At 38.2% G+C, this 25,898-nt stretch overlaps 1 protein-coding gene across 5 annotated transcripts in view; it reads left to right on the top strand.

Moving 5' to 3' along the window:
- Positions 1 to 9,462: 9,462 nt before the first annotated feature.
- The window catches only part of gdpd4a (glycerophosphodiester phosphodiesterase domain containing 4a), a 45,741-nt gene continuing 29,305 nt past the window's right edge, over positions 9,463 to 25,898 (top strand). Inside the window, exons 1-3 of one of the 5 annotated variants that reach the window (XM_067419945.1) lie at positions 9,463 to 9,720; positions 11,246 to 11,412; positions 24,600 to 24,872. In XM_067419945.1, coding sequence (XP_067276046.1) covers positions 24,690 to 24,872 — 183 coding nt within the window. In that variant the 5' untranslated portion in view covers positions 9,463 to 9,720; positions 11,246 to 11,412; positions 24,600 to 24,689. Of the gene's footprint in view, positions 9,721 to 11,245; positions 11,413 to 14,100; positions 14,249 to 21,559; positions 21,582 to 24,599; positions 24,873 to 25,898 lie in introns of those variants that run through there. The other 4 variants (XM_067419943.1, XM_067419947.1, XM_067419944.1 and 1 more) reach the window with 4 other exon arrangements.

Here is a 25,898-nt window from a genome sequence, read left to right as displayed (position 1 = left end):
AATCTTATGGCACACGTGCATACAAATACCGGTTTGTAATTTTTGGTCAGAGCATTCAGAGGTTATAAGCAAATATGTCAATCTTTCATGTCTCCTGACTTGGTGGCACTGTGCCGAAACACTGCGGTAGCCTCAGGTTATGGTTGGCATAACTCACACCAAGTTTGGTTGCAATATGCTAAAGTGGTGCAGCGATAGCGTCCATTTTGGCAGGCACTTTGTTGAATTCGCTCACGTGTTATTTGAGTACAGTTTGGCGAATCAACTAGAATTCCATAAATTTTTTTCTGCATTGTCTGAAGATGATCTGGTCCATTTTTTTTTTTGAAAATTGAAGTAACGGCCTACAAGGAGTTAAAAAAAGAAATTCCCCAGAAAATTCAAAATTGTGGAAACATTTGGACAGTTGGTGGCGCTAGGGCAATTGAGTTGAAGACTCCAAATTAAAACTAATTTCTTGTTGGTAGATGAAACCATTTTCGTATAGCTCCACAAAAAAAATTTGAGGCATGGTGCCAAAATTACTCTTGAGGCTGTACCTCTGCAATGCTTTGACATATTAACACCAAACTTTGCCTGTGTCATTGTTACCGTAGTCTAGCCTAGAAATCTAGACGCACCCTAGCGGCAGCAAATCTAATCTGCCACGAGTGTCGTCTAGCAACTCTCAATACCTTCTGAGCTGTAAAAACCAAACTCTGGTCAGGCCAATCACATCGTGTATAGAGTCAGTGGGCATGGCTTAACATAATGACAGCAGAGTTGTGTTTGCGTGCCTCTAGTAAACAAAGAAACTGGTGAAAGGCGGTCTTTCGAATCAGCTTTGACCGTGACTCTGGAAGACTTGGAGTTAAGCTTTTCTCAGAGAAAAAAACTAAGAACGGCACTGAAGTCATTCTTAAAAAGGGAAGATGTGTTCAGAGTTTTGCCGACCTGGTTGGTTGTAGCGCTATCCAATTGCGTGCAGAGGGAGTTTGAAAGACAACCGTTTATCCCACCCTTCAGGCTGAGCCCCTTCAGTGGTGAGTTTCCAGACCAAATATGTTGATGGGGGTCTGGCTTGTCAGGCTAACTGTACTCTGACTGCACCACATAAAAAATGGCCCTGTCATGTAGCTTGACGTGGTCATACTCAATTCTAGTCAGAATATGAGTCTGCAACTGCTCCATTGGGCTGTGATTATGGGGAGTGTTTCAACCGAACCAGGAAAGACCTCAATTAGATAGACCTACAACCAATCAGAGCAACGAGGTGACGCATTGTCCCCCCCCCCCCCCCCCCCCCCCCAAAAAAAAAAAAAAAACACCTTCCTTTTTTTCCCTGAGAAGCTATTGTTTAGGCCTAGTAGTTGGCGGGATTTGTTGTAAAAACTTGGCAACCCTGTCTGTGTGCTGGAATAAACGATCTTTGATGTTGTAAAAAAATAAAAGAATTTAATGATACACAGAGTACTTACCAACATGATCATCATTTTTGAGAGAAATTGTGAAGGTGAATGCATATACAAACAAGCTCTCCGTTTAGGATTCGAACAAATATAATCCAAGCCCCTTTGATGACGTGCATGATTACATTACTGTTTATCATCTGTCCGTCATTGTCTAAAGCCCGCCTTGATTTCATTGGTCCGAACAGTTTCTGTTCGGAGATAATTACTCTTCTATGGATCGAGTCCAGACCGAACCGCCTGACCTAAAAATGTTGTGGCCATTGCTAAGGACGGCTGGCATCCAGGCTACCTGATATGTATAGATATTAAGAGAATTGTTAATTTCAAATACTTATATCACTGACAACAGTAGTCCGGCCAGGATATTGTCACTTAAAAGTTGTTGTTGCAGCCCTCAGCTGATGTTGATGTTGACATGTTGTGTTCCACCGATCTACCAGTAATGAAGTCAGTAGTGTTTCTGCATCTGGGTTGCCAGATCTGCTCTAGTTACCACAGCTGCAGCTACAAATGTTCCTGCTGGATTCTGCAGTCTATCTGGTAACCTCGAGTCAGGGGGAGGGGGAGAGGGGATAGAGGGGATAAAAGTATTTAATGTTATTTTGTCTAAAATCATCTTAAAGGTCCCGTTATTCGCGATTCCATCTTTCAAACTTTAGTTAGTGTGTAATATTGCTGTTAGAGCATAAATAATACCTGTAAAATTATAAAGCTCAAAGTTCAATGCCAAGTGAGATATTTTATTTAACAGAAGTTCCCTTTCAAAGCCTTCAGCGAACGGCCGGTTTGGACTACAGCAGGAAGTGCAGGGATGTAATGACATCACTAAAACCGTTTGTTGACTAACCCTCCGCCCACAAGAACACGCAAAAAAGGGGGAGTGGTCTTGTTGCTCTCCCACGTGGAGAAGAGCGTGCATTCAGCACTTGCATCTCCCCGTTATGGTAAGAGGTGGGACCTTTCCGGGCAAAGTGCGCTAAGCTGCTGTCATATCACAACACGGGAAGCGCTGGCCCAATCAGAACTTGTTACGTATTTCTGAAGGAGGGACTTCATAGAACAAGGAAATAATCAGGCCGTTTTTAGGACAGAGGAAACAGCGCTGTACAGATAAGTAAATTGAGTGAAAAATACTGTTTTTTTACACACGAAACATGAACTCATGTTATATTGCACACTGTAAACATAATCAAAGCTTCGAAAACACGTGAAGAATGGGACCTTTAATATGCTTTTAATTCCTCATTGTTGCAGTTGGTCTGATGCTCCCAGCCATGCACTCTTGACTTGTTGTGCCTTCTTTGCACTTGGCCCCGATAAGTGCTGCTTGCAGTTTGGATGTTAGTCTGGACATAATGAGGATTTTCTTTAAAATATACACAAAATTATAGGTAAAAGTTAAAACATTTCTAAATGTATTAATAAAAAAAATAAAAATATATACCATTTCTTTCTGAGATTATAATGGTCTGTACTTTGGACATAATGAGCATTTGGACATAATCACCTTATGTAGTATACAGTACAGTGCATACAGTTATGCAAAGTAAGCACAGTAGTGCACTAGTTTTCCACTCTGAACACACTGTCCTCCGTCACTGTTTACTTGAAACTGAATGGCTTTGAGTATGTTTCTGTACTATGTGTTTAACCTATAAATGTAAGGTCAAATAACTTGGTTTAAATTAATATTTTAATTTTGGTGCACTTTCAGGATTACTGCACTTCTGGGATTATTAGCTCGAAAGAGCACCAGAGACCCCACTCACTATTATAAAACACTGCAAAACAACCATTGTGAAATGTTTATAGTGTTTGAGCAAAATTTTCTTTCCAGTAGACTGTGATAAGGAATCGTTCACCCAAGAATTGTAATTTCCTCACTCTCATGTTCCAAATTCATATTTTAATCTGTCAAGAGATGTTAAACTCTGATCTTTTTTCTTCTGTGCAACAATGGTGATTCACACTTGAGAAACTCCAAAAAGACTTGACATGAGCAACCTGAACTTCTTATTTCAAGCCTGATGGCATGGTTGGAAGTTTGGGACAACATAAAGATGATAAAAAGATGACAGAGCTTTTTTTTTCTCTGAGTAATCCCTTCAATATATGCAGTTTGGTTTTATTTAAGGCATTAAGGCTTAAGAAAAACATTATAGATTACACTTTTGAAGCATGATCACCAGAGGAAAGCCCTTAATTGGGTAATTTTCTTTTTAAAGCCTCTCTGAGAGAGAGATTTTGTGAATTGTTGCAATGAAATGGCATTTAATAATCCTGATCTGAACAAAACAAACAACTGTACAACACACAAAACACGCCACATGCTAATCTCTGACCTACCCCAACCAACAATCAATAAGAAGTCTATTTTTAAAAACAATCTGATTATTAAATGTTCTTTGACACCTAAGCTGCTTTCTTGGGTCTGTGTAATGGATTTTGGGATGTGAACTGGACCAGACTCAATGGCTAATTCTGGGTTATGCAACGCAGGAGATTTTGAATATAAATATTATTGGAGTGCGTTTTACAAGAAAATACTTTTTCAAATGCCACATTTAAAGGAACACTCCACTTGTTTTGAAAATAGGCTCATTTTCCAACTCCCCTAGAATTAAAGACTTGAGTTTTACAGTTTTCAAATGCATTCAGCCGATCTCTGGATCATAGATCATTGATCATTGAATCTGAAATGACCGTTATCCTCTCGCTCAAAAATAAGTTTTAAGGAGATTTTATATGTTTCCTATTTAAAACGTAACTCTTCTTTAGCTACATTGTGTACTAAGACCGACAGAAAATGAAATGTTGCAATTTTTGCCGGGGTGGCAGTGGCTCAGTGGTTCATGTAGGTTGTCTACAAACTGAAAGGTTGGTGGTTAGATCCCCGGTTCCACCTGACCAAGTGTCGAAGTGTTCATGAGCAAGACACCTAACCCCAGCTGCTCCCGACGAGCTGGAGGGTGCTCTAGGCTACATGGCTGACATCACCATCGGTGTATGAATGGGTGAATGTGAGGCAAAATGTAAAGCGCCTTGGATGGCCATAGGGTCTGTTAAAAGTGCTATATAAATGCAGTCCATTTACCATTTTACCATTTTAAGACCGATATGGCTGCGAACTATACTTTCATTCCTGCGTAATAATCAAGGAACTTTGCTGACGTACAATGGGCCTCATTCATGAAACACGAGCAGAACGAATTTGTGTGTAAATCGTTCGTAAAGCCGCTTTGATGTAAATTTTCGGATTCACGAAAATGTTCCCTTCTGGACGGGCCAATCACATCGTGTATAGAGTCGGTGGGCGGGGCCATAATGACAACGGCCGAGTTGCGTTTGCTTGCTTCTAGTAAACAGAAACTGGCGAACGGCGGCGGTCTTTCGAATCAGCTTTGACCGCGACTCTGGAAGACTTGGAGTTAAGCTTTTCTCTGAGAAAAGAACAAAGAACGGCACTGAAGTCATTCTTAAAAAGGGAAGATGTGTTCGGAGTTTAGCCGACCGGATACGGTGAATGTTTAATCTATCAACAAGCTCTGTTTCACCTTCGTTGCTCTGGTTGGTTGTAGCGCTATCCTATCGCGTGCAGAGGGAGTTTGAAAGACAACTGTTTATCTCGCACCTCAGATTGAGCCCTGTCTATGGTGAGTTTTCAGACCAAACATCTTGATGTGGGTCTGGCTTGTCAGGCTAATGCTTTGGTGGACACATGATAATTTAATATTTATTGCTAGTCATATGCCCAATTAGTCTCTTCAACATTTATGCAAGATCCTGGATCCAAACCTGAGAAAGAATTCCAGAAGAGTCCACAGCATACCTGGTCACGTCATTAGCATTTGTAACTTATGCAAATTATGAATAAGCGTGCACGCGCATCCTTTTTACACGTTTGGAATTCACTAACATACACACGTTTAACTAACGAATCCATGGTAAACGAAGCGTTTGTGAATCTGGAGCAGAGTTTTCATGAAGGTCCATTTTACGTGCAAATTACTCAGAATTTGCTCATATATTTATGAAAGTTTCATTAATGAGGCCCAATGGCTGCAGCAGCCAGCAGGCGTAGTCATGTTACGCAGCGCCTGACCCTGTCCCTTTGCGCCTGACGCCTGTCCCTTTGGTTATGTTGATGGAAGTTAGCCTATTTTCTAGCACTGCATAATATCATTGGGCCTGCTGCACCCATGGTAGTAATTCATATTTTAAAAACATTGCCTGATCTGATGAGTCTCGATTTCTTCTGTAACATTCAGATGGTAGAATGGCAGAAAAATGACATCCAGAAACAACATCTATATTGTTAGGCTTCAGGCTGCTGGTGGTATAAAAGCGTGGGGGATGTTTTCTTGGCACAATTCGGGCACCTTAGTACCAATGTACATCATTTAAACACCACAGCCTGAGTATTGTTGCTGACCATGTCCATTCCTTTATGACCACAGTGTACCCATCTTCTGATGGCTATGTCTAGCAGGATAACACAGCATGTCACAAAGCTTAAATCATCTCAAACTGTTTTCTTGAACATGACAGTGGGTGCGTTTACATGCATGTTCTTAAGCCGATTATGCATAATAAGCCGACAATGAACATATTCATGTAAATGGGGTAACCCGTTTTCTTTTATCGGTGTTGACACAGGTAGTTTTTTGCCTCTTACCTCGATTTCGCACTGCATTTAAACGCATTAACCGGCTTTCTGTCGGTGTACTGAAGTGCACATGTGTGATAGGTGACAAAAACGCAAACTTAGAGCAGATTTAAATGCATCCAGACAGCGAGCTAGCATTTTGCATGAAATAAGGACATATATCACAAACACAGACTCTTTTAAGACCCAGAAAATTGAAACTGTGTTCTCTTCTTCTCATGCAGCAGAAGTAGAAGAGGTTCAGTCAAAACGCTGGTTCTGTAACTGCATGAGGGATAATATGAGCCTTAAATCTGATTATTTCAATAAGCTGATTTTTTTCAGTTATCAGCTTACTGGTGTGCATGTAAATTTCCCAATGAGTTCACTATATTCAAATGGCTTTTACAGTCACCAGATATGAATCCAATAGATCTCCTTAGGGATGATTTACAGCACATTGCTTTCAATGCAAAATGCTGAACAGTTATGCGTTCATGAGCTCAAGGCTAGATTATTGTAATGCTCTACTGGGTGGTTGCCCTGCTCGCTTAATAAACAAACTCCAACTAGTCCAAAACACAGCAGCTCGAGTTCTTACTAGAACCAGGAAGTATGATCATATTAGTCCAGTTATGTCAACACTGCACTGGCTCCCTATTAAACATCGCATACATTTTAAAATCTTGCTTATTACTTACAAAGCACTAAATGGTTTAGCTCACTGGTACTTAAGCGAGCTCTTAACACATTATACTCCATCACGTTTATTGCGGTCTCAAAACTGGCCAGTTGATAATACCTAAAATATCTAAATCAACTGCAGGCGGTCGATCCTTTTCTTTCTTAGCACCTAAACTCTGGAACAGTCTTCCTAGCATTGTTTGGGAAGCAGACACACTCTGTCAGTTTAAATCTAGACTAAATACGCGTCTCTTTACTCTGGCATACTCATAGAACATATTTAACTTTCATTATTCAATTCAATTGACTGATTGTTAGGGGCAGCAGTGCCTCAGTGGTTCATGTAGGTTGTCTACAAACCGAAAGGTTGGTGGTTCAATGGTCTTTTGCGTGATACCCAGAAATGTTGAATATTCCGATCTTATATGATTTCTGACCTGTAAGGTTGCCAGAATAATAATTATACACGGTGTGTTAATAGGCCAGAGGAGAACTGGCACTCCGACTGAGCCTGGTTTCTCCCAAGGTTTATTTTTCTCCATCATGCCCTGATGGAGTTTTGGTTCCTTGCCACTGTTGCCTTTGGCTTGCTCAGTTGGGGACACTATTATTATTATGATCCAATTATGATTATTCAACTAAATATACAAATTCTATAAACTATAATACTGATCTGCCAACGTTGTCGGTATATGATAAATTAAAATAAGCTGATAACATCACTGTTTTCTCCAGTACGACTGTACAGCCAAATCTAATTGTGTTGCAATTTTGTCCTGTTTAACACTGTGAAGCTGCTTTGACACAAAGCGCTATATAAATCAAGTTGATTGATTGATTGATTGATTGATTGATTGATTGATTGGTTGATTGATTGATTGATTGATTGATTGATTGATTGATTGATTGATTGATTGATTGATTGATTGATTGATTGATTGATTGATTGATTGATTGATTGATTGATTGATTGATTGATTGATTGATTGATTAATAAAGTGCCAACTGCCAAGTGTACAGCATTTTTATGCATATTGGCTTATTGTAGGCTGTGTCTGTGTTGCTTCTGCTCAGCTTGCGTGTCCAGTGTGAAATAGGTGTAATTGCGTTCCTCTGCAGCACTGCGGATCGTCTTAGAGGGAATGAGGCTCTGTAAGGTTTTTATCATCTGTCAAGTAGAAGCACAGCAGTGCCCCTCCTCACGCACGTTTATGTAAAGGAATGACTGTAACACCCCTTTGTCGATTCTCTCTACTTCCTCTTGATGCAATAATTTCTGAGGTACTGCTGAGGTGGCATTTAATGGGTTGAAAACCTGCCAATGTCACACAAATACAAAGGATTCCAGTGAATTACAAAGGACACAGTTGGACACAGTTTCTGTTTGCGTGTAATGTTTTCACCTAGTGGCTTTAGGAAAACAGCACGTTGGGCAATTTAAGTAAAAATAGGAGGAGTACATTAGTCCTAAATGTGACTATACTACAGTTTGCTGTGTTGATGTCTTCAGGCCAGTTTGAAGCAGATTGGGCAGTATGCATGAGTTACAACAACATTATGGCGAAACAGTGAAATTTTGTCAGGCCGCTATGGACACACCCTTCAGCGAAAACTCAAGATCTTCACAATTTAACACAGCAAAGGCCTTTAAATTAGACTAACTGCAGAGAAAATTCAAAATATCTCACTTTCTGGTACTATTGGGTTTTCCGTTTTGCTCCCAGGACTTTTTTAATTGGGCTGTTGTTACATGTGTCTACCGAATTTTATACTTGTACGTGAAACGTAGCATGAACAGCGCTTAATTTGAAGGGTGGTGGCGCTATCGAGCCATTTTGCCACACCTAATTCTGAAACCCATATCAGACGTAAATTTTCACCACTTCTGACGCGTGTGCAACATTTCATGAGTTTTCAAGCATGTTTAGGCCCTTAAAAATGCGAATAATTTCAGAGAAGAAGAAGAATTCCAATAGGGTCCTTACACCCGGGCCCTAATAAAATGTGAGTGGTGTTAAAAATGTAAGTAGTTTGCTAGCTATTTTCTTGTGTATATTTAAAAAACAGAAACACCACCATAAATTGAGCCTTTTAAACTCAAATGAGGCTACAATCTATATTTTTGGGATGACAGGACGTGATGTTTATTTACATAACACACTAACTTCTTATAAACCCACGCAGTTTCCAGTGCAGAGGTGAACATTTAGGTTGTGTAAGCATTTACTGGATGGAAATATACTGCATCTACTGTATATAATCTTTTAAATGTGTATTTAACCAATGGTAATTCATTGATTTCTGCATTAACCAAAAAGAGCATCTATAAGTAGCCTTTCAAAACATGAAACATCTGGGATTTGGGGAGTTGAACACATACAGTAGCTCTTTTTGAGAACATAATCATTTGTTGCTTACAATCAATAAAAAGCTTCCAGTATTCCCATTTATGAATGATGATTAGCACGGATAAGCTCAAGTTAAAAATGGATCAGTGTGAACAGGATGAAACAATTAAATGCATTAAAATGACATTAATGGGGTATGTATTGCAATATGTGTTATTATAATTATGTGTGTGTATATACATACAGTATACGTAGTGCATCCTGCGAGTCAGAATGCCGAGGTAATTACAACCCAAAACCTTTTTTTCCCCTTACCAGAGGGGCATTCTTCACTCTGAGATCTGAATTACATAACAGGGATCGATACCCTTGAGCTCAGTTGAGTCCCTGCATCAGCAGCACTGCAGTCAGGCAGTCGCGACACTGCGGTAATGTGAACCCTTCAGCACGGGCTCACAGAACCACGCGTCAGTAACGCTGCTGCTGCGTGTCTTCACTCTTCAGAGGCAGCGTGTTGTGGTGCTGAGGCTGAGCACATGCACAGATGCGCTCACTGCAGCAGAGACACACTGCAACATCAGACTACACACAGGTGAGCCTTTCATGTCATTTCACTTTAAACCTGCTGGATAAATGTGTACATGAGTGTCGGATATGAAATGTTAGCTAGTGCTTTGCATTACATAGTGTCCATGCAGCTTCACAAAATGCTTAAAATATACATATAGGTGTTTATTAGTTAACAGTCATTTAGTATTGTTTATCAGTATTGTTATATAATCTTTTAATATGCAATGATGGCTAGTGTTAATATTTAATGTATTTATGCAGAGGTATAGATGTATTTTGCTGTGATGACACTGTAAAATGACCACATTGTTTACATGAATTATGCAATGATTATAAGTTTTGAATATATAGTGTCATTGATGAATATGAGATTAATGATTTAATATTCATCCAAGCTCAGAGTTTCATGAGGGTACAGTATGAGTCAAGGGCATCTTTCTTTCATTCAACTTTATTCTGTCTGCTAAACTCCGTCCGTCATGTCAGCAGCTGATGAGCGTAGGAGGGTTTTTATAAATGAAGAATATGCCAGTGCAGTGACTGTTCACACCGCTTATTACTTCTCAAGGTTTCTTCATTCTTAGGTGAGAAACTATTAAGCCTTTGAGCTCACAGTGACGTGCGCAGCTGTTCATCTCTCACCCCACACACTCACATGAAGGAGGCTAACTGTCTGTCACATCTGTCTATCCATACATATGTCGATCTGTTGTCTGTTTGTCTTTCTATCTGTTTGTCTAAACATCCATCCATCCATTCATCCATCCTGTATTCCTCCATCCTTTTATCCATCCATCCATCCATCCATCCAGCCTATCTATCTATCTATCTATCTATCTATCTATCTATCTATCTATCTATCTATCTATCTATCTATCTATCTATCTATCTATCTATCTATCTATCTATCTATCTATCTATCTATCTATCTATCTATCTATCTATCTATCTGTCCGTCCGTCCGTCCGTCCGTCCGTCCGTCCGTCCGTCCGTCTATCTATCTATCTATCATCATGCATTCATCCATCCTTTTATCCATCATCCATCTATTCATCTACCTCTATCATTTTTAACCATCGATCCATCTCTCAATCGATCCATCCATCCATCCATCCATCCATCCATCCATCCATCCATCCATCCATCCATCCATCCATCCATCCATCCATCCATCCATCCATCTTAATCTGTCTGTCTATATAATTGAAGTCTCTCTCTCTCTCTCTCTCTCTCTCTCTCTCTCTCTCTCTCTCTCTCTCTCTCCGCTTTATATAAAAACCATTGTATTGCATAAGCACTTCTCATTTGATTCTCCACTTTTCATATGGCTCTTTATAAATCATAGTTTTAAATGATGGATACAGAGTTCAGAAGACGCACACAAATGCACGTGTCTCTGATTAATTTGGCTGCAGTGAAGTGTTTTCCCTCCTGTTCAGTCCATACATTGGCCTGCAGGGGAACACCTGAATGAGGTAGTGTGTGCAGTTACTTGTCATTTCACAGATGGTCTCTATCACAAGCAGCTTGTACTGCTTAAATTGCAGGGGCAGTCCCAGTGGAGCCACACAGGGTTAAGTGGATCGCTCAAGGGTACAGTGGTGATCCGGCAGGACTGTGATCTATGCAACTCTCCTGTTTCCAGGCAGCACTATGTGGGACTGCAGAGCTTTGCTAGCTTGATGCCTTCGCCACTATGTTACCAGGCAATTAAGTGAGCTCACACCCTACAATTTATATCAATCATCCATCTCTGTAGCTGCCATAGTTGAACTACTCTACGGCAGTACACCTTGAGCTGTGCATCTATGGTGACATAACAAGCAGTTTCAGTGAAAAAAATTATGTAATGTCGTTTTATTCTGAAATCTGAAATATAGAATAAAGTCATATTTTATTATTGCCTGACTTATATAATAATAATAATTATATTATCCCATTGCACTGAATCAAGCTATATTTCACAATTTATTTGCCATCATCTCCCTAATACATCACAGATTTATGGGCATATCTCTCCACTTTATAAAAGCCATTGTATTGCATAAGCAGTTCTCATTTAATGCACCCCTTTTCATATGCTCCCAACTAAATTTACAATGTCATCACATCATTGCATAGAGTAAGAAATGACTAATGAGGAATCAGTGAATTAAATGGAAATTCAGGTCTGTATTCAAAGCCACTTAGCTCCTCAGAGGTACATCAGTGAGACATGTTATAACAAATGATGAGAACTGGCAGATGAGGAACCTCCCAGTAGACACAGTAAAGTCTTACATGAAGATTGGAGAGCAAACATGAAAGAAAATAAACTTTCTGTGTCACAGCTGAGCTTCCTCATAAACACGTTACAAATTTAAGTTGCTGGATCTGAGACAGAAGTGGTGCTGAGGAGTTTTTCAGAACCAAAGATTCACACAGGATTTATAGAAATGACAAACTGGAACAATAATTATTCATCTTCTCACTACTGAGTTTTTCCTGAAAATAAGATCAGCTTTTTTCAAGACTGACCCACTGGAAAATGGAATGCTAATGTCCTGCTTAAAAACATGACCCATATACAACTGAGCCAAAATGTTGCTCAGTGGCTGCAGTGTACGAGCAGTCTAGATAGAATCCTATTGTATTTTTAATTTTATACCCTAAAAGTGTCATAGATTGACCAGCAGATTGAAGATTGAAGTAGATTGAATTGTCATAGATTGACCTGCTGTCTCAGAGAGATTAGGCTACCACACACACACACACACACACACACACACACACACACACACACACACACACATGTTGGTCTATGTGGTTTACAGGGACTCTCTAGGCGTAATGGTTTTTATACTGTACAAACCGTATTTTCTATCCCCTTACACTGCCCCTGCCCCTAAACCTACCCATCACAGGAAACATTCTGCATTTTTACTTTCTCAAAAAAACATCATTTAGTATGTTTTTAAGGCCATTTGAATTATGAGGACATTTGATATGTCCTCCTAATCCACATTTATAGTGTAATACCCATGTAGTTATACAAATTTGTGTCCTCATAAACCACATAAACAGGCTCTCACACACACACACACACACACACACACACACACACACACACACACACACACACACACACACACACACACACACACACACACACACACACACACACACACACACACCTAAACTAAATAAGCTAAAAGCTGCAATGACCGTAGTCTTGACTGCATGTAATGAAATATTTAAGTGAGAGCAGCAGTTAAGAGGCGTATGATCAGTATCATGAGCATCTTACGGATGTGAATTACACAGTCACCATCTGTTGCTCTGACCGCCACTGAAACGCTTCAGTCTTTCTGCACAATAAATGACTCTGATACAGTATGACTATGTTAATAGACTGCTGAATATACAGTATGTTTATTTATATTTAATAGGGCAGACCGCGGGCTAGTTGTCACACAGGGGAGCTGTCATAAGGTTTATAAGTAATTATGAGATTTTAAGTCAAAAGACTTATTGCATATAACCTGTGCTTAGAAGCTGTGGTTTTGTTTGTTGATTTCAAATGTTATTTTTTGTAAATTCTGTGCTCCAAACTAACGTTACAATGTTGTCATAAAATTGTATACAAGTCACTATATAAATGCTTTATAACTATATTTTTCATAAATGTCAGGTGAGGTCGAGAAAGTCATTTGTAATTTGACTCCATTGTGACTGCTTATAAAAAAAATACACTCAGAAATATGCCCTGGTCCCTGGAGTAAGAAAAATGGACCGCTAGTCTCATACAGATTGTTTCAGCTGAAGTCTGCTCAGTGTTGATTCAGTTTGGTTGAAGAACTGTAGCCTATAAAGTTCCACAATTATGGAATGAGTTTAGTTCAGATAGGTGTCAACATCCAGCTCAGCTCAGTGTCTCATTTACAATGCACATGGGGCTAAATATATTAAATTAAAATCTAAGTATTAAATCCAAACATTTAATTTAACAATATAGGCTACATTTTGTCACACATTATACACAGTCACACTTTAAATTAGGGTCCAATTCTCACTATGAATTTGCCTCAATAAACTCCAAATACTTCTAATTAAATTGTTAAGTTTGGGTATTGGGTAGGATTAAGGTGTGTGAATATGGTCATGCATAAGGCATTAATGTGTGCTTTATAATACAGCCAATACTGGACCTAAACTGAAGTGTTACCAAATGTTAATATGGCAAAGGACATATAAATGTAAAATATACCTCTTAACATAGAAAACAGGCAAATTAGAGAGAGAGAGAGAGAGAGAGAGAGAGAGAGAGAGAGAGAGAGAGAGAGAGAGAGAGAGAGAGAGAGAGAGAGAGAGAGAGAGAGAGAGAGAGAGAGAGATGTGGGCGGAGTTTATTATAAGTGTGTTTTGTGAGTAACAGGTGTTCAGCAACAGCTGCTGTTCACAAACACAGAGACGCTGCTACAGTCCTCTATACGAGTCGGAGCTGCTGTCATATTTTGATACTACACTACGCCCGATGATCAATAATAACCGGCATAACTACTGAAAGATCGGTGAGTGAAATTACGTGTCTTTCAGTAATACACAATGACCAGGTCATACTTTGGCGACGCGCGCCATCGATGAAGCTGTAACTGTTCGAACTTATGATGTTGTGTGTCATTCATCGTCAGGTTTCTTACTGTTAAAGAAAATGAATCTGTGCCACTGAATAGAGCAGAACAGTGTTCAGAAGCTTCTGGAAATGCAATGAAAGCAAAAGTATATGTGTTAAGTTTAGTTATAGCGTCTAGCTTTATTCATACCACGTATGCTAGTAACGTTAGTTCTGTGGCTTTTCAAGGACCCCGTTGTATATGAACACAGAAAAAGGGTGTCAAAATTGTACAGCAGCTTTTCACTGGGGCAAAGGACATTAAAAGTACATTTTTTGTAAATGATTTTACCACAAAAATGTTCATAGTAGTACCTTAAGGTATGTGTTTGTACACTAAGGTACTAATATGCACTTTTTAGGAGTAAAAAAGGTACCAACGATGTCCTTTAAATGGTAAGGTTACTGCCCCAGTGACTGTTGTAGCCTAACGTTAACGTTAAGTTACCCCTAAGGAAAAAAATTGACACCCTTTTTCTCTGTGTGATAATTATTCGGTATCATAGTGTCAAAATACCAATTTTTGACTGTTTGATACCACCCCAATGCTAGTTTATATTTTATTAAAAAAAAATAACAACACTTTACTGTCTGAGCTGCCAAAATGGAATAAATCAATCCATGTTTGTGTTGTTTTAATGTGGAGTGGTTCGGTACAAAAGGTTGACGTATGGTGTTAAGAGGATTGCCTGTTTCTGGCCAAACAGGTCATTTCCTTCTTTATACTGATATAGTTAAGTGCTGGTGTGTGAGAGATTAGGTTAAAGTGTTTAAAATATGTCTTTTATTTAGTTTCTTTTTTATAAGTACCATTTGCTAAGCATGGCTATAACTATTGCTCATATTGAGAGTTAGTGATTTAAATACACCTCTAACCCTCAGTGTCATGCAACTGAATCTGCATCAATATCTCATATCTTGCAACTTGCTGGACCAGTAAGTAACCACCTAGCAACAACACAAAACACCCTAGCAACTAGCTAGCAATGCCATAGAATAATATAGAACAGCTAGGTATTTCAAAAGACAACCTGACAAGTTCACCACCTAAAAAAACCTAGCATAGTGCTTGCTTTAAGGAATGCATAAGCTGATAACGTAATACCTTGAATACAATGTGGATTGCTTTGGATGAAATAAACAAAACTGCATTACATAAATCATACAGTAATATTAGAAAACTACAATTTGGCAGTGCTTTTCTCTAGTAGCCTTGCCAATAAAGCATTTTATTGAATTGAATTTGGAGAGAGACAGTGCATGGAGTGATTCAGGGCAAGAATGAACAATAGTCCTGCTGCCACTAACGGCACTCATTATTTGTGTGCATTGTTTATTTATGTCTAAACAAAGCGTTGTGCCTCGGCGAGCATGAAGCACAGCCTCTCTCTGCTGCGTTGTGTTTTACACCCTGTTGAGACCGCGCGTGAGAATGCTTTTACTCTGATTAATTAGACACCATAACTCAATCTCCTTCGGTCATTAGATATTAAAGACTTCTTTCTTTATGCACAGAAAACCAGTTCAAGTTCTATTACAATCCATTTGCCTTCAGACTCTTGTTAATATGTATGGAACTGAGATCTGTTTGTCACTTGAAAGTTGTGACATCAGCAGCATTTTTTATTGCATGTGTCATTTCAGCTAAAGCTACTTCGCATGCTAGATAGATGAGGAAAATGTTTTACTGCACCATAATTGCATTTTTCTCGGTCAAAGGGCATGGCAAAGATGTTGTAATATTTACTTTAAATTCCAGCCATTCTCTAATTAAAACTTTAAAAAGGATTTTTTTTTTGTATCAGGGTCAGGGAGCTGTTTATAGTTTCAGATTTTTTTAGTAGCATCTTAATCGCACTGTAATGAGGAAATTGGCTTTATGTGGGACTGACATGCAGAAATGAGTACCGTGGCACTGTGTATTCTGGGTCGCAGTTAAGATGGCATGATCTTCCATTAGCTAATGAGAAGACAGGATCTGCTGATCTAAACACTGTTTAACCTCATGAAAATTTCAAGTCGAAAATTGAAATAAGGCTGTGCCCATTAATAAGTTTAGATAACAAACTTGTTATCAGTTATCAGTGTCTCTGTGTCAAGGGTTTTTAGTTTGTAATGCATAAAGCATATTAAATAAAAATTACATTTTATATACCATATATATATATATATATATATATATATATATATATATATATATATGTGTATGTGTGTGTGTGTGTGTGTATGTATATGTGTGTGTTAATATTTCACAGCAGCCTGTAAGCTAATTGTGCTGCTGTTCAGAGACTTTGATTTAAAGGGACTGTTCAATTTAAAATTACAATTCTGTCATCCTTTACTCACCTTCAAGTTGTTTCAAACCTGTATGAATTTCTTTCTTCAGCTGAACACAAGGGAAGATTTTTTTAATAATGTCAGTAACCAAACAGTTAACTGGAGCCACTGACTTCCACAGTAGGAAAAAAAAAATATTATGGAAGTCAAAGGCTCCAGTTAACTGTTTGGTTACTGACATTCTTCAAAATGTCTTCCCTTGTGTTCAGTTGATGAAAGAAATTCATACGGGGTTGAAACAACTTGAGGGTGAGTAAAGGATGACAGAATTTTCATTTTAAAGTGAACTATCCCTTTAGTGGTTACATCAGTGGTAGGGCTGGGATAAACGATTATTTTTTAAACGATTAATCTAGCGATTATTTTTTCGATGCATCGATTAATCTAACGATTAATTTTTCCTGTCCGATTCGGTTACGATTCGATTCGATTACCGATTATCTCCCCATTAATTGCCTAATAGCAATTTATACATGTTGATTTAGTTATCTGAATGAAAAAAACTAATTCCTTAACATTGCAATATATGTTTATTGCTCTTAAAATTCCAAAGTAAAAGGCTATACAAGAACAATGCATTCAATAAAATCATAACAAAATACACACACACACACACACACACACACTATTTTGAAGTTACTGCACTCTGCCTTTGTATTGTCTGCAAGAAATGTGGAGTCATGCCAAGGCAAAAGGCAGTAACTTCCATATTATCAATATTTAGTTGCTGATCATCTTTTACAAAATCAATATAGTAACACCTGTATAAAATGTAATGATCATGGCATTTATTTTGGATGATTTACAATTAATTATAGCCATCTTCTTATTACCATCATGTGCTTTGGCTGCATTCTGATGCCATTATTAAGGACACAATACGTCTTGTAAAGAGTATCTTCATTGCTGTGCAGCAAAACTTACAGGTTGATAGGTGACACTGAATTATATGAACAAGATAAGATTATTTCTAATGAGTAAACATTTGCATATATAATGCAAATATATAAAAAATAGAACAAATAACAAATCATGTAAAAATGCATGTGATTGTAATAAGATAAATAGCAAATAGTGCCGCTGGTTAATCAAGGGTTAAGTTTGGCTATCACGCTCTAATGACAGCGCTAACTGGATCGGATTGCCCATTCATAGGCTAAACAGAGTAATTATTTATTGCAATATGTTTTTAATGTTTTTATCTAGCAAAAAATTGATACAATAGACTACTAATTACTTTTACATCTTTGAATGAAAATCGCCTATAGCCTAAAAGGACAACTTTTAGATTGATGTGAACGACAAGTAGGAATAATTCTCAGAATGCTTGTGGATTAAACATCCCCGATGACGTTCATTGCCATGGATTTTATCGGGTTTACAAGAAAAGCAAGGATATATGGATATAATTGCGAACTGTTACTACTGATTGTATGCGTGAGCTCACGATGTCACGGCATTCGAGTGCACACACTCGTGCAGTGGGCAGCCCCAGACTGCCTGACAGCGCGCTGAGTGAATATTCTGCATTATTAAAACATGTATGACAGTACACAGGCTACACCGTAACTTAAACGCGGCAGACTTTAATAGACAGTAAAACAAAGGCGGGACACCATAACTGGATGTCGGTACCGTAACTTAATTTAAACATCTGTCTTCCTGTGTGCAGAAATTTGTTTATGTAGCCGTGACAACAAAACGCGTGCATGCGCACCTGTGTATAAGAGCGCTTGCTCCGTGCGCGCCGCGCGCCAACCCGCAAGGCTTGCACTTCTGAAAGTCTGAGGAGCCACTCGTGTTGCTACCATAGATATACATAATAAATAATATACTTAATTACATAATATACTTTATCTACTTAATTACATAATATACTTTATTATGTATATCTATGGTTGCTACTACTTTCCGGCGCCACCATCTTTATTTTGGGTCTGACGAATCGACGCGCATATTTTGCGTCGACGTATTTTTTGCGTCGACGTCATCGATGACATCGACGCGTTGTCCCAGCCCTAATCAGTGGGTATTTGTTATTTCACTGACAGATACTGCAGTATTTTTATAATGTTGTTTTATATTCTGTTTGGCTGAAAATATATTTGATTTTAGACAGTGTGTCTTTGGCTTTTTCAAGTGTTTTCTTAAAGGTCCCGTTCTTCGCGATTTCATCTTTCAAACTTTAGTTAGTGTGAAATGTTGCTGTTAGAGCATAAATAATACCTGTAAAATTATAAATCTCAAAGTTCAATGCCAAGCGAGATATTTTATTTAACAGAAGTTCCTTTTCAAAGCCTACAGCGAACGGCCGGTGTGGAGTGGACTACATCCCTGCACTTCCTTCAAGAATGACGTCACTAAAACCGTTTATTGACTAACCCTCCGCCCACAAGAACACGCAAAATAGGGGGCGGGGTCTTGTTGCTCTCCCACGTGGAGAAGAGCGTGCATCTCCCCGTTATGGTAAGAGGCGGGACCTTTCCGGGCAAAGTGCGCTAAGCTGCTGTCCAATCACAACACGGGAAGTGCTGGCCCAATCAGAACTCGTTACGTCTTTCTGAAGGAGGGACTTCATAGAACAAGGAAATCATCAGGCCGTTTTTAGGACAGAGAAAACAGCGCTGTACAGATAAGTAAATTGTGTGAAAAATACTGTTTTTTTTACACGCGAAACATGAACTCATGTTATATTGCACACTGTAAACATAATCAAAGCTTCGAAAACACGCGAAGAGCGGGACCTACACCATGTTCTAAAAAAGCAAACAGTTTGGATTTATAATGAAATGACACTTAATTTAATACAATAATATTCAATTTTTAACATTAAAGTTTAATAAATACTGTAGAAGTATTATTCATTGTTTTATGTGAACCTTTTTATGCAATAAGAACTAACATGAATGATTAAGGTACAATTGTATTGCGCAAATATTAATACATGCTGTAAAATGTATATTGCATAATGCGTTTAGTTCATGTAAGCTATAGCTAAATAAGCTAATACATTGTTAACAAATGGGACTTGCAGTCTGTTGCCTATGACATTCACATACATGTTTCTAGGTTAAATCTTAAGAAACATTTATTTGTAATATTTTAGTTTTTTTCTGTAGAATTCTTTTCTGTTGGAACTTATCATTTTAATATATTCATATGTACATATGCAATTTCATGAAGCTCTCTACGCACTGTAGCATCCACTCTGCAGAAAGTTGTTGATTACTGTGCGCCTCAGCATGTGCTGACCCCGCTTTGTGAATTTACGTGGCCTACCACTTTGTGGCAGAGTTCTTTTGTTCACAATTATTTCCACTTTGTTATAATACCACCAACAGACCGTGGAGTATTTAGTAGTAAGAAAATGTATCGAATGGATTTATTTACAGGTGGCAATCACAGTATCACACTTAAATTCACAAATGTTTGTAGAAGCATCTACATGCCTGGTGCTTGATTTTATACACCTGTGGCCATGAAAGGGATTGGAACACCTGAATTCAATGATTTTGAGTCCCAATACTTTTGCCAATATATTTACCTATATGTGTATATATAGTATACATTTATTTTATCATTTATTTTAGTTTTTGCAATTTGCATAAGCATCACAACAGAAATGTTCAGTTAAAATGATCTCATGCAATATCTAAACTGATCATGTTTGGATGTATATTTACCACGAAGCAAGACAAATGTCTTTTTTTGCTGTAAAACTGCAAATAAATGTCTGTTTTTAGTTTGATAGGTCAGAGCTGCCAGGTTTTGGATGGCTAAAAGATTCATAGTTGCATTAAGGATGTTGAGTGAAGCAATAAAGAAGCTAATATAACGCTTCCCTCCTTGGCTACGCGTCCTGATGGGACACTTTCACTCAAGGACAGTCATCACCATGACAACAGCCAGTCAGGGCAGGGCTTAAGCACAGGTATTCTCATTAGAGCCGACCTCGGCTTCAAACTAATACAACACGAGACAAAGACCTCAAGGATGTCTCGCGCTTCCTTGATCGTTAATCCTTGAAGGCTACAGACATGTTGTACACGGACCCACTGTGACTTCCCAGCAGAATGAAGCACACGGTTCTGTGATCTTGTTATTGATTGGTCTCTCCTGTGAACAAATTACAACTTTACTGCGTGCCTAAATGTACAATGAATAATGTTAAATGAAACCATGATCAAGATGCTGCTCTGACTCAAGAAATAAAAAAGATTTATTAATATGGCCTCCCTTAAAAATGTTGTTGCTTTTGCTGTTGTTTTTTTTGTTTTGTTTTTTGCTAGAGTTTATCAGTATCTGTCGTGTCACTATTGAACTTGAGTAGTGAGCATTTTGGATCACATCTCTTCTGTTTTTACTATAATACGCCTCCTTAATATCTACACTCTAAAAAATGCTGGGTTAAAAACAACCCAAGTTGGGTTGAAAATGCACCGACCCAATGGTTGAATTGTTTTAACAAAGTGGTTGAGTTGTTTTAACCCAGTGGTTGGGTTAAATGTTGCTTAAGACAACCCAATTGCTGGGTAAGAACAACTCAACCATTGGGTTAAAACAACCCAATTGTTGGGTCGGTGCATTTTCAACCCAACTTGGGTTGTTTTTAACCCAGCATTTTTTAAAAGTGTACTAACCGGTTTAGCTGCTTTATAAGGGGAAGCTGCTCGATCTCCTGATGTGTCTGTCTGGAGACAGGCCAAAATCAGAGACGGGTCAGACCTCATTCCCCATTGAATTCCCCTTACAGATCCTCTTTCAGACCGCCCAGTCTGGGACAAAGATGATAACCAGTCCAGTCCATATCGTTGATTCGAGCTGGCATGCAGTATCTAAACAAGAAATGCAAATGAGCAACAGAAAATTGGATGGATAACTTTGTTTAATTTGAAGTAAACTTTCCAATGCTTTTATTACTTTAAATGGTTAATTCTGTGTTCAAGATTTCACTTTCACTTTGGGGTTGGTACTTGGTAAGATACTTTTAATGATGTTTTTGAAATAATTCTGTTTTGCTCACCAAGGCTGCATTTATTTGACCAAAAATACAATAATATTGTGAAATATTATTACAATTTAAAATGTTTTCTACTGTAATTTTTTTACTGTAATTTATTTGTTACGCACAGTTGCATTTTCATTACTCTAGTTTTCAGTGTCACATGATCCGACCTTAAGAAATCATTCTAATATTTTGGATCAATCAAAAGAGCAGCAGTTATATGAAATGGAAATCTTGTGTAATTTTTTTAATGTCTTGACTGTAAATTTTAATCATTTTAATGCAATTGCTGAATTGCAAATTTTCTTTTAAAATGTTGAACGTAATTGTTCATTTGTAATCCATGGATTAACTTGCTTATTTGTGTATTAACAAGATTTATAACATTGAGAATTGATTGGATGATTGTGGTGTGCTTTTGTTAGATCTGATCTGAGGGACAGGTTGTCCCACCCATGTGCCATCAGAGAAGATATGTTGCTGCAAAAAGGGAGGGGGAAGTTATTTTTTTATGACGATTTTAGATTACGTGGGTGCATTAATAAAAAAAAGTATTATTTCATTTTTCTCATTTTTATAATGTTTCCTAACCTGCATTTATAAAGAAGGGGCGTGTCTGCTGTGAGACTTCACTGTAAACATCCACTGCTGTGATTGGCTGACACCTTTGCATAGGAACTGTGTGTTACATGCGCAACCCTCTCGAATACTTTTACTAAATTTTTAGTATTGCAGTTGTTGAAATTAAAAAATTGTGAAAAGTGTTCATTATTGCGTTCATTGAAGTAAAAATACAATATTAGTCATTATTGATTTAACCCCTATTACCGGTTTACAAATGAAATGTTACTTACAGTTTGCAAGGTGGTACCTTGATGGTTCCAGAACAGTTGGCTCAGCCTGATCTTTGAGGAAAAGTTTTGTGTAAATATTGTGACTTGTTCTCAAAACAGTCGCTGGTAAAAATGTACTGTACAAACATGCAAGTCAGCACTGATGTGACAAGGACATTTGTTAAAGGTATCGTTCACTTTAAAATGAAAATTCTGTCATCCTTTACTCACCCTCAAGTTGTTTCAAACCTGTATGAATTTCTTTCTTCAGTTGAACACAAGGAATGATATATTGAAGAACGTCAGTAACCAAACAGTTAACTGGAGCTATTGACTTCCATAGTATTTTTTTTCCTACTGTGGAAGTCAATGGCTCCAGTTAACTGTTTGGTTACTGACATTGAAACCAATTGAGGATGAGTTAAGTTCTAAAGGATGACTTTAATGAATTTTCATTTTAAAGTGAACAATCCATTTAAAGTCCCAGTGAACTGGAAGTAGCAAGTGAGTTTTTTTCTTCAGTGCTATGACATATTAGCCTGACTAGCCAGACCCACATCAAAATGTTTGGTCTGGAAACTCACCATTAACAGCTCAATCCGAGGGGCGGGATAAACGGTTGTCTTTCAAACTCCCTCTGCAAGCGATAGGATAGCGCTACCACCATGCAGAGCAATGAAGGTGAAACAGAGCTTGTTGATAGATTAAACATTCACTGTATCCGGTCAGCAAAACTCTGAACACATCTTCCCTTTTTAAGAATGACTTCAGTGCCGTTCTTTTCTCAGAGAAAAGCTTAACTCCAAGTCTCCCAGAGTCGCGGTCAAAGCTGATTCGAAAGACCGCCGTTCGCCAGCTTCTGTGTTTACTAGAAGCACGCAAACGCAACTCGGCCGTCGTCATTATTGCCCCGCCCACCGACTCTATAAACGATGTGATTGGCCCGGCAAGAGTTAGGCAAATACAGCTCAGAAGGGTATTGAGAGTTGCTAGACGACACTCGCGGGCAGATTACATTTGCTGCCGCTAGGGTGCGTCTAGATTTCTAGGCTAGTGACATACTTGACGGAATATTGAATGGAGGACAGAGTTTGACTCCAGCGCTCCTCCTCTCCTCTGCGCTCATAGCAGACTAACGTTTGGAGTGGAGTGGTTAATCATTTTAAAACCTAAGCCGTCAAACTGACATCATCTGAGAAGAAACGCCGTTTCCAGATTGGAAGTGACTTCAGGTTGTGATTACAGATTTTGATTTTGATTTAGATTTTCAGATTTAGATTTAGATTACAAATTACAGGTCTTGGGGTGAACAATTAATCCGTTCAAGTTAAACACAGAAAAAAATTGTTTGCGATTAATTGTTCACCCTAAGACGACCTGTAATTTGTGTTAACAAAGTAAATAAATTTTAATTTCATGAGGATTTTAAAAATAAACTGAATACATTTTTCTCTGACATCGGCATCCTTCGGCAGCTTATGCAAAGATGATGTTTTTAGGGAACAGCACAATGTCTGTGTGACATTGAAATGATCACAATCTTATCATAAACATTTTACTTTCTACTCCATGTACTCCAGAGGCAGTCATATGCAAATTACTTTTCCCAGCTTGATTATATAAATGCTTTTTATTAATGCTGAGGATGTTTTAGGTTATGGAACTTGCAGGACTTGGATACAAAGACCCCTTATATGCCAAAAGATCAAGGAATGTTTTTTTTTTTTTTTAATGTCATGACCCCTTTTATGTGTAAATAGACCACATCTGTGGTCTTTGTGGTTATTTGAAGAGAATGTAAGTGTTCAAGTGTGCTGGAAGCCCCTAGAGATTGTTGTTTATTTGTGTCACGACTCACGAGTGCTGTTTGTTAAAGATTTTTGAAGGGTCCTTTTGTAAAAAGGCCTCATTCTGTCAAGAAAACACAGTTTGGGTGACCTGTGGCTGGAGGAATTCTCAAAGTAATTATTAAGATAGTTTTTATCTCTCTGTAGATGGAGGTCTCTCTATAAGATTCAATGTAATTGGAGAACAATGACATAAATCTTCAAAAACTCTCTTGTTGTCTCTTGCAGATCCCCTCCACCTCTGATCCTGATCCACTTCTTCCGGTACCTGTCCATCCGTCTGCTCCGGGCTGCTCCATGCATGGGAGCGGCTGATCTATGGGCCGCTCTCCGGTGAGCCTGTCCAGACTGAAGCTGGGGAAGCTAAAGGTGGTGCGGCGGCAGCTGCTGCAGCGCTATGAGCACCAGCCGTTTGTCTCCTGTCTGGCAGGCCTGTATGGCTGCCAGTGGAGACGCTACCAGCGTGCCAAAGCCCAGCCGGGGGAATGCTGCTGTAGTCGGGTGAGAAAAGATGCTTGAAATCCCTCATAGTGCATACTCCTCCTTGTGCTGCTATGGTTTACATACAGATTTTGTTCCAAAACATAGTGTGCTGCCAACCTAGACAGCATGCTTCTGTTTTGGGGTTGCTCAAAGATGGACAACAACATAAATTCTGCTTTTTAAGTTTTATTATCTAGGTCAGAATCAGATTATAAAATAAAAATTCTTGCAATTTCTGTATGTATTGCAGTGAGTTTAGTAAAAGGTGGGCAGAGGCTGCACAATATTGTAGAACTCTGTTTTTACACACATTAACACACACACACACTAACACACAAGTGTTTGTTTTTGTGACATATAAGGACATTCCATAGGCGTAATGGTTTTTATACTGTACAAACCGTATTTTCTATCCCCTTACACTGCCCCTGACCCTAAACCTACCCATCACAGGAAACATTCTGCATTTTTACTTTCTAAAAAAACTCATCCTGTATGATTTATAAGCCTTTTGAAAAGTGGGGACATGGCCAAATGTCCTCATATTACAACCTCTCCTTGTCATTCCTATGTCATTATACACATTTGTGTCCTCATATGTCACAAAAACATGCCCACACACACTACCACACACACTAACCCACTAACACACACACACACACACAGTATATAATACACTAAAATAACTGCTTAATATAATATCACTTGTGAAAGGCATATATTTTATTAAATTGGTTTTGTATTGAATATCAATAATTGATTTTCATCTTCATTACATTTGAATGGATTATGTATATTAAAACAAGAATTTCCTTTTATTGAAAGTAAAATGTCATTCATTCACTGTAGGTTTTTTTCAAAAAATATTTATTTTAAATATCAAATTTTCCCCAGAACTCACTTTTAACTCCGGTTTCATGTATTCATGTGTCCAAATTCACCAAAATTAAGTCCAAATACATTTAGGTTTTACATTCATACATTTTGGCAGATGCTTTTGTCTAAAGATGTATTTTATCTAAATACATTGTGTTCTAAGCATTT

The sequence above is a fragment of the Pseudorasbora parva genome, chromosome 16 (genome assembly GCF_024679245.1).
Source record: "Pseudorasbora parva isolate DD20220531a chromosome 16, ASM2467924v1, whole genome shotgun sequence".
Taxonomy (NCBI): domain Eukaryota; kingdom Metazoa; phylum Chordata; class Actinopteri; order Cypriniformes; family Gobionidae; genus Pseudorasbora; species Pseudorasbora parva.
This window is presented reverse-complemented; position numbering and strand designations above follow the sequence as displayed.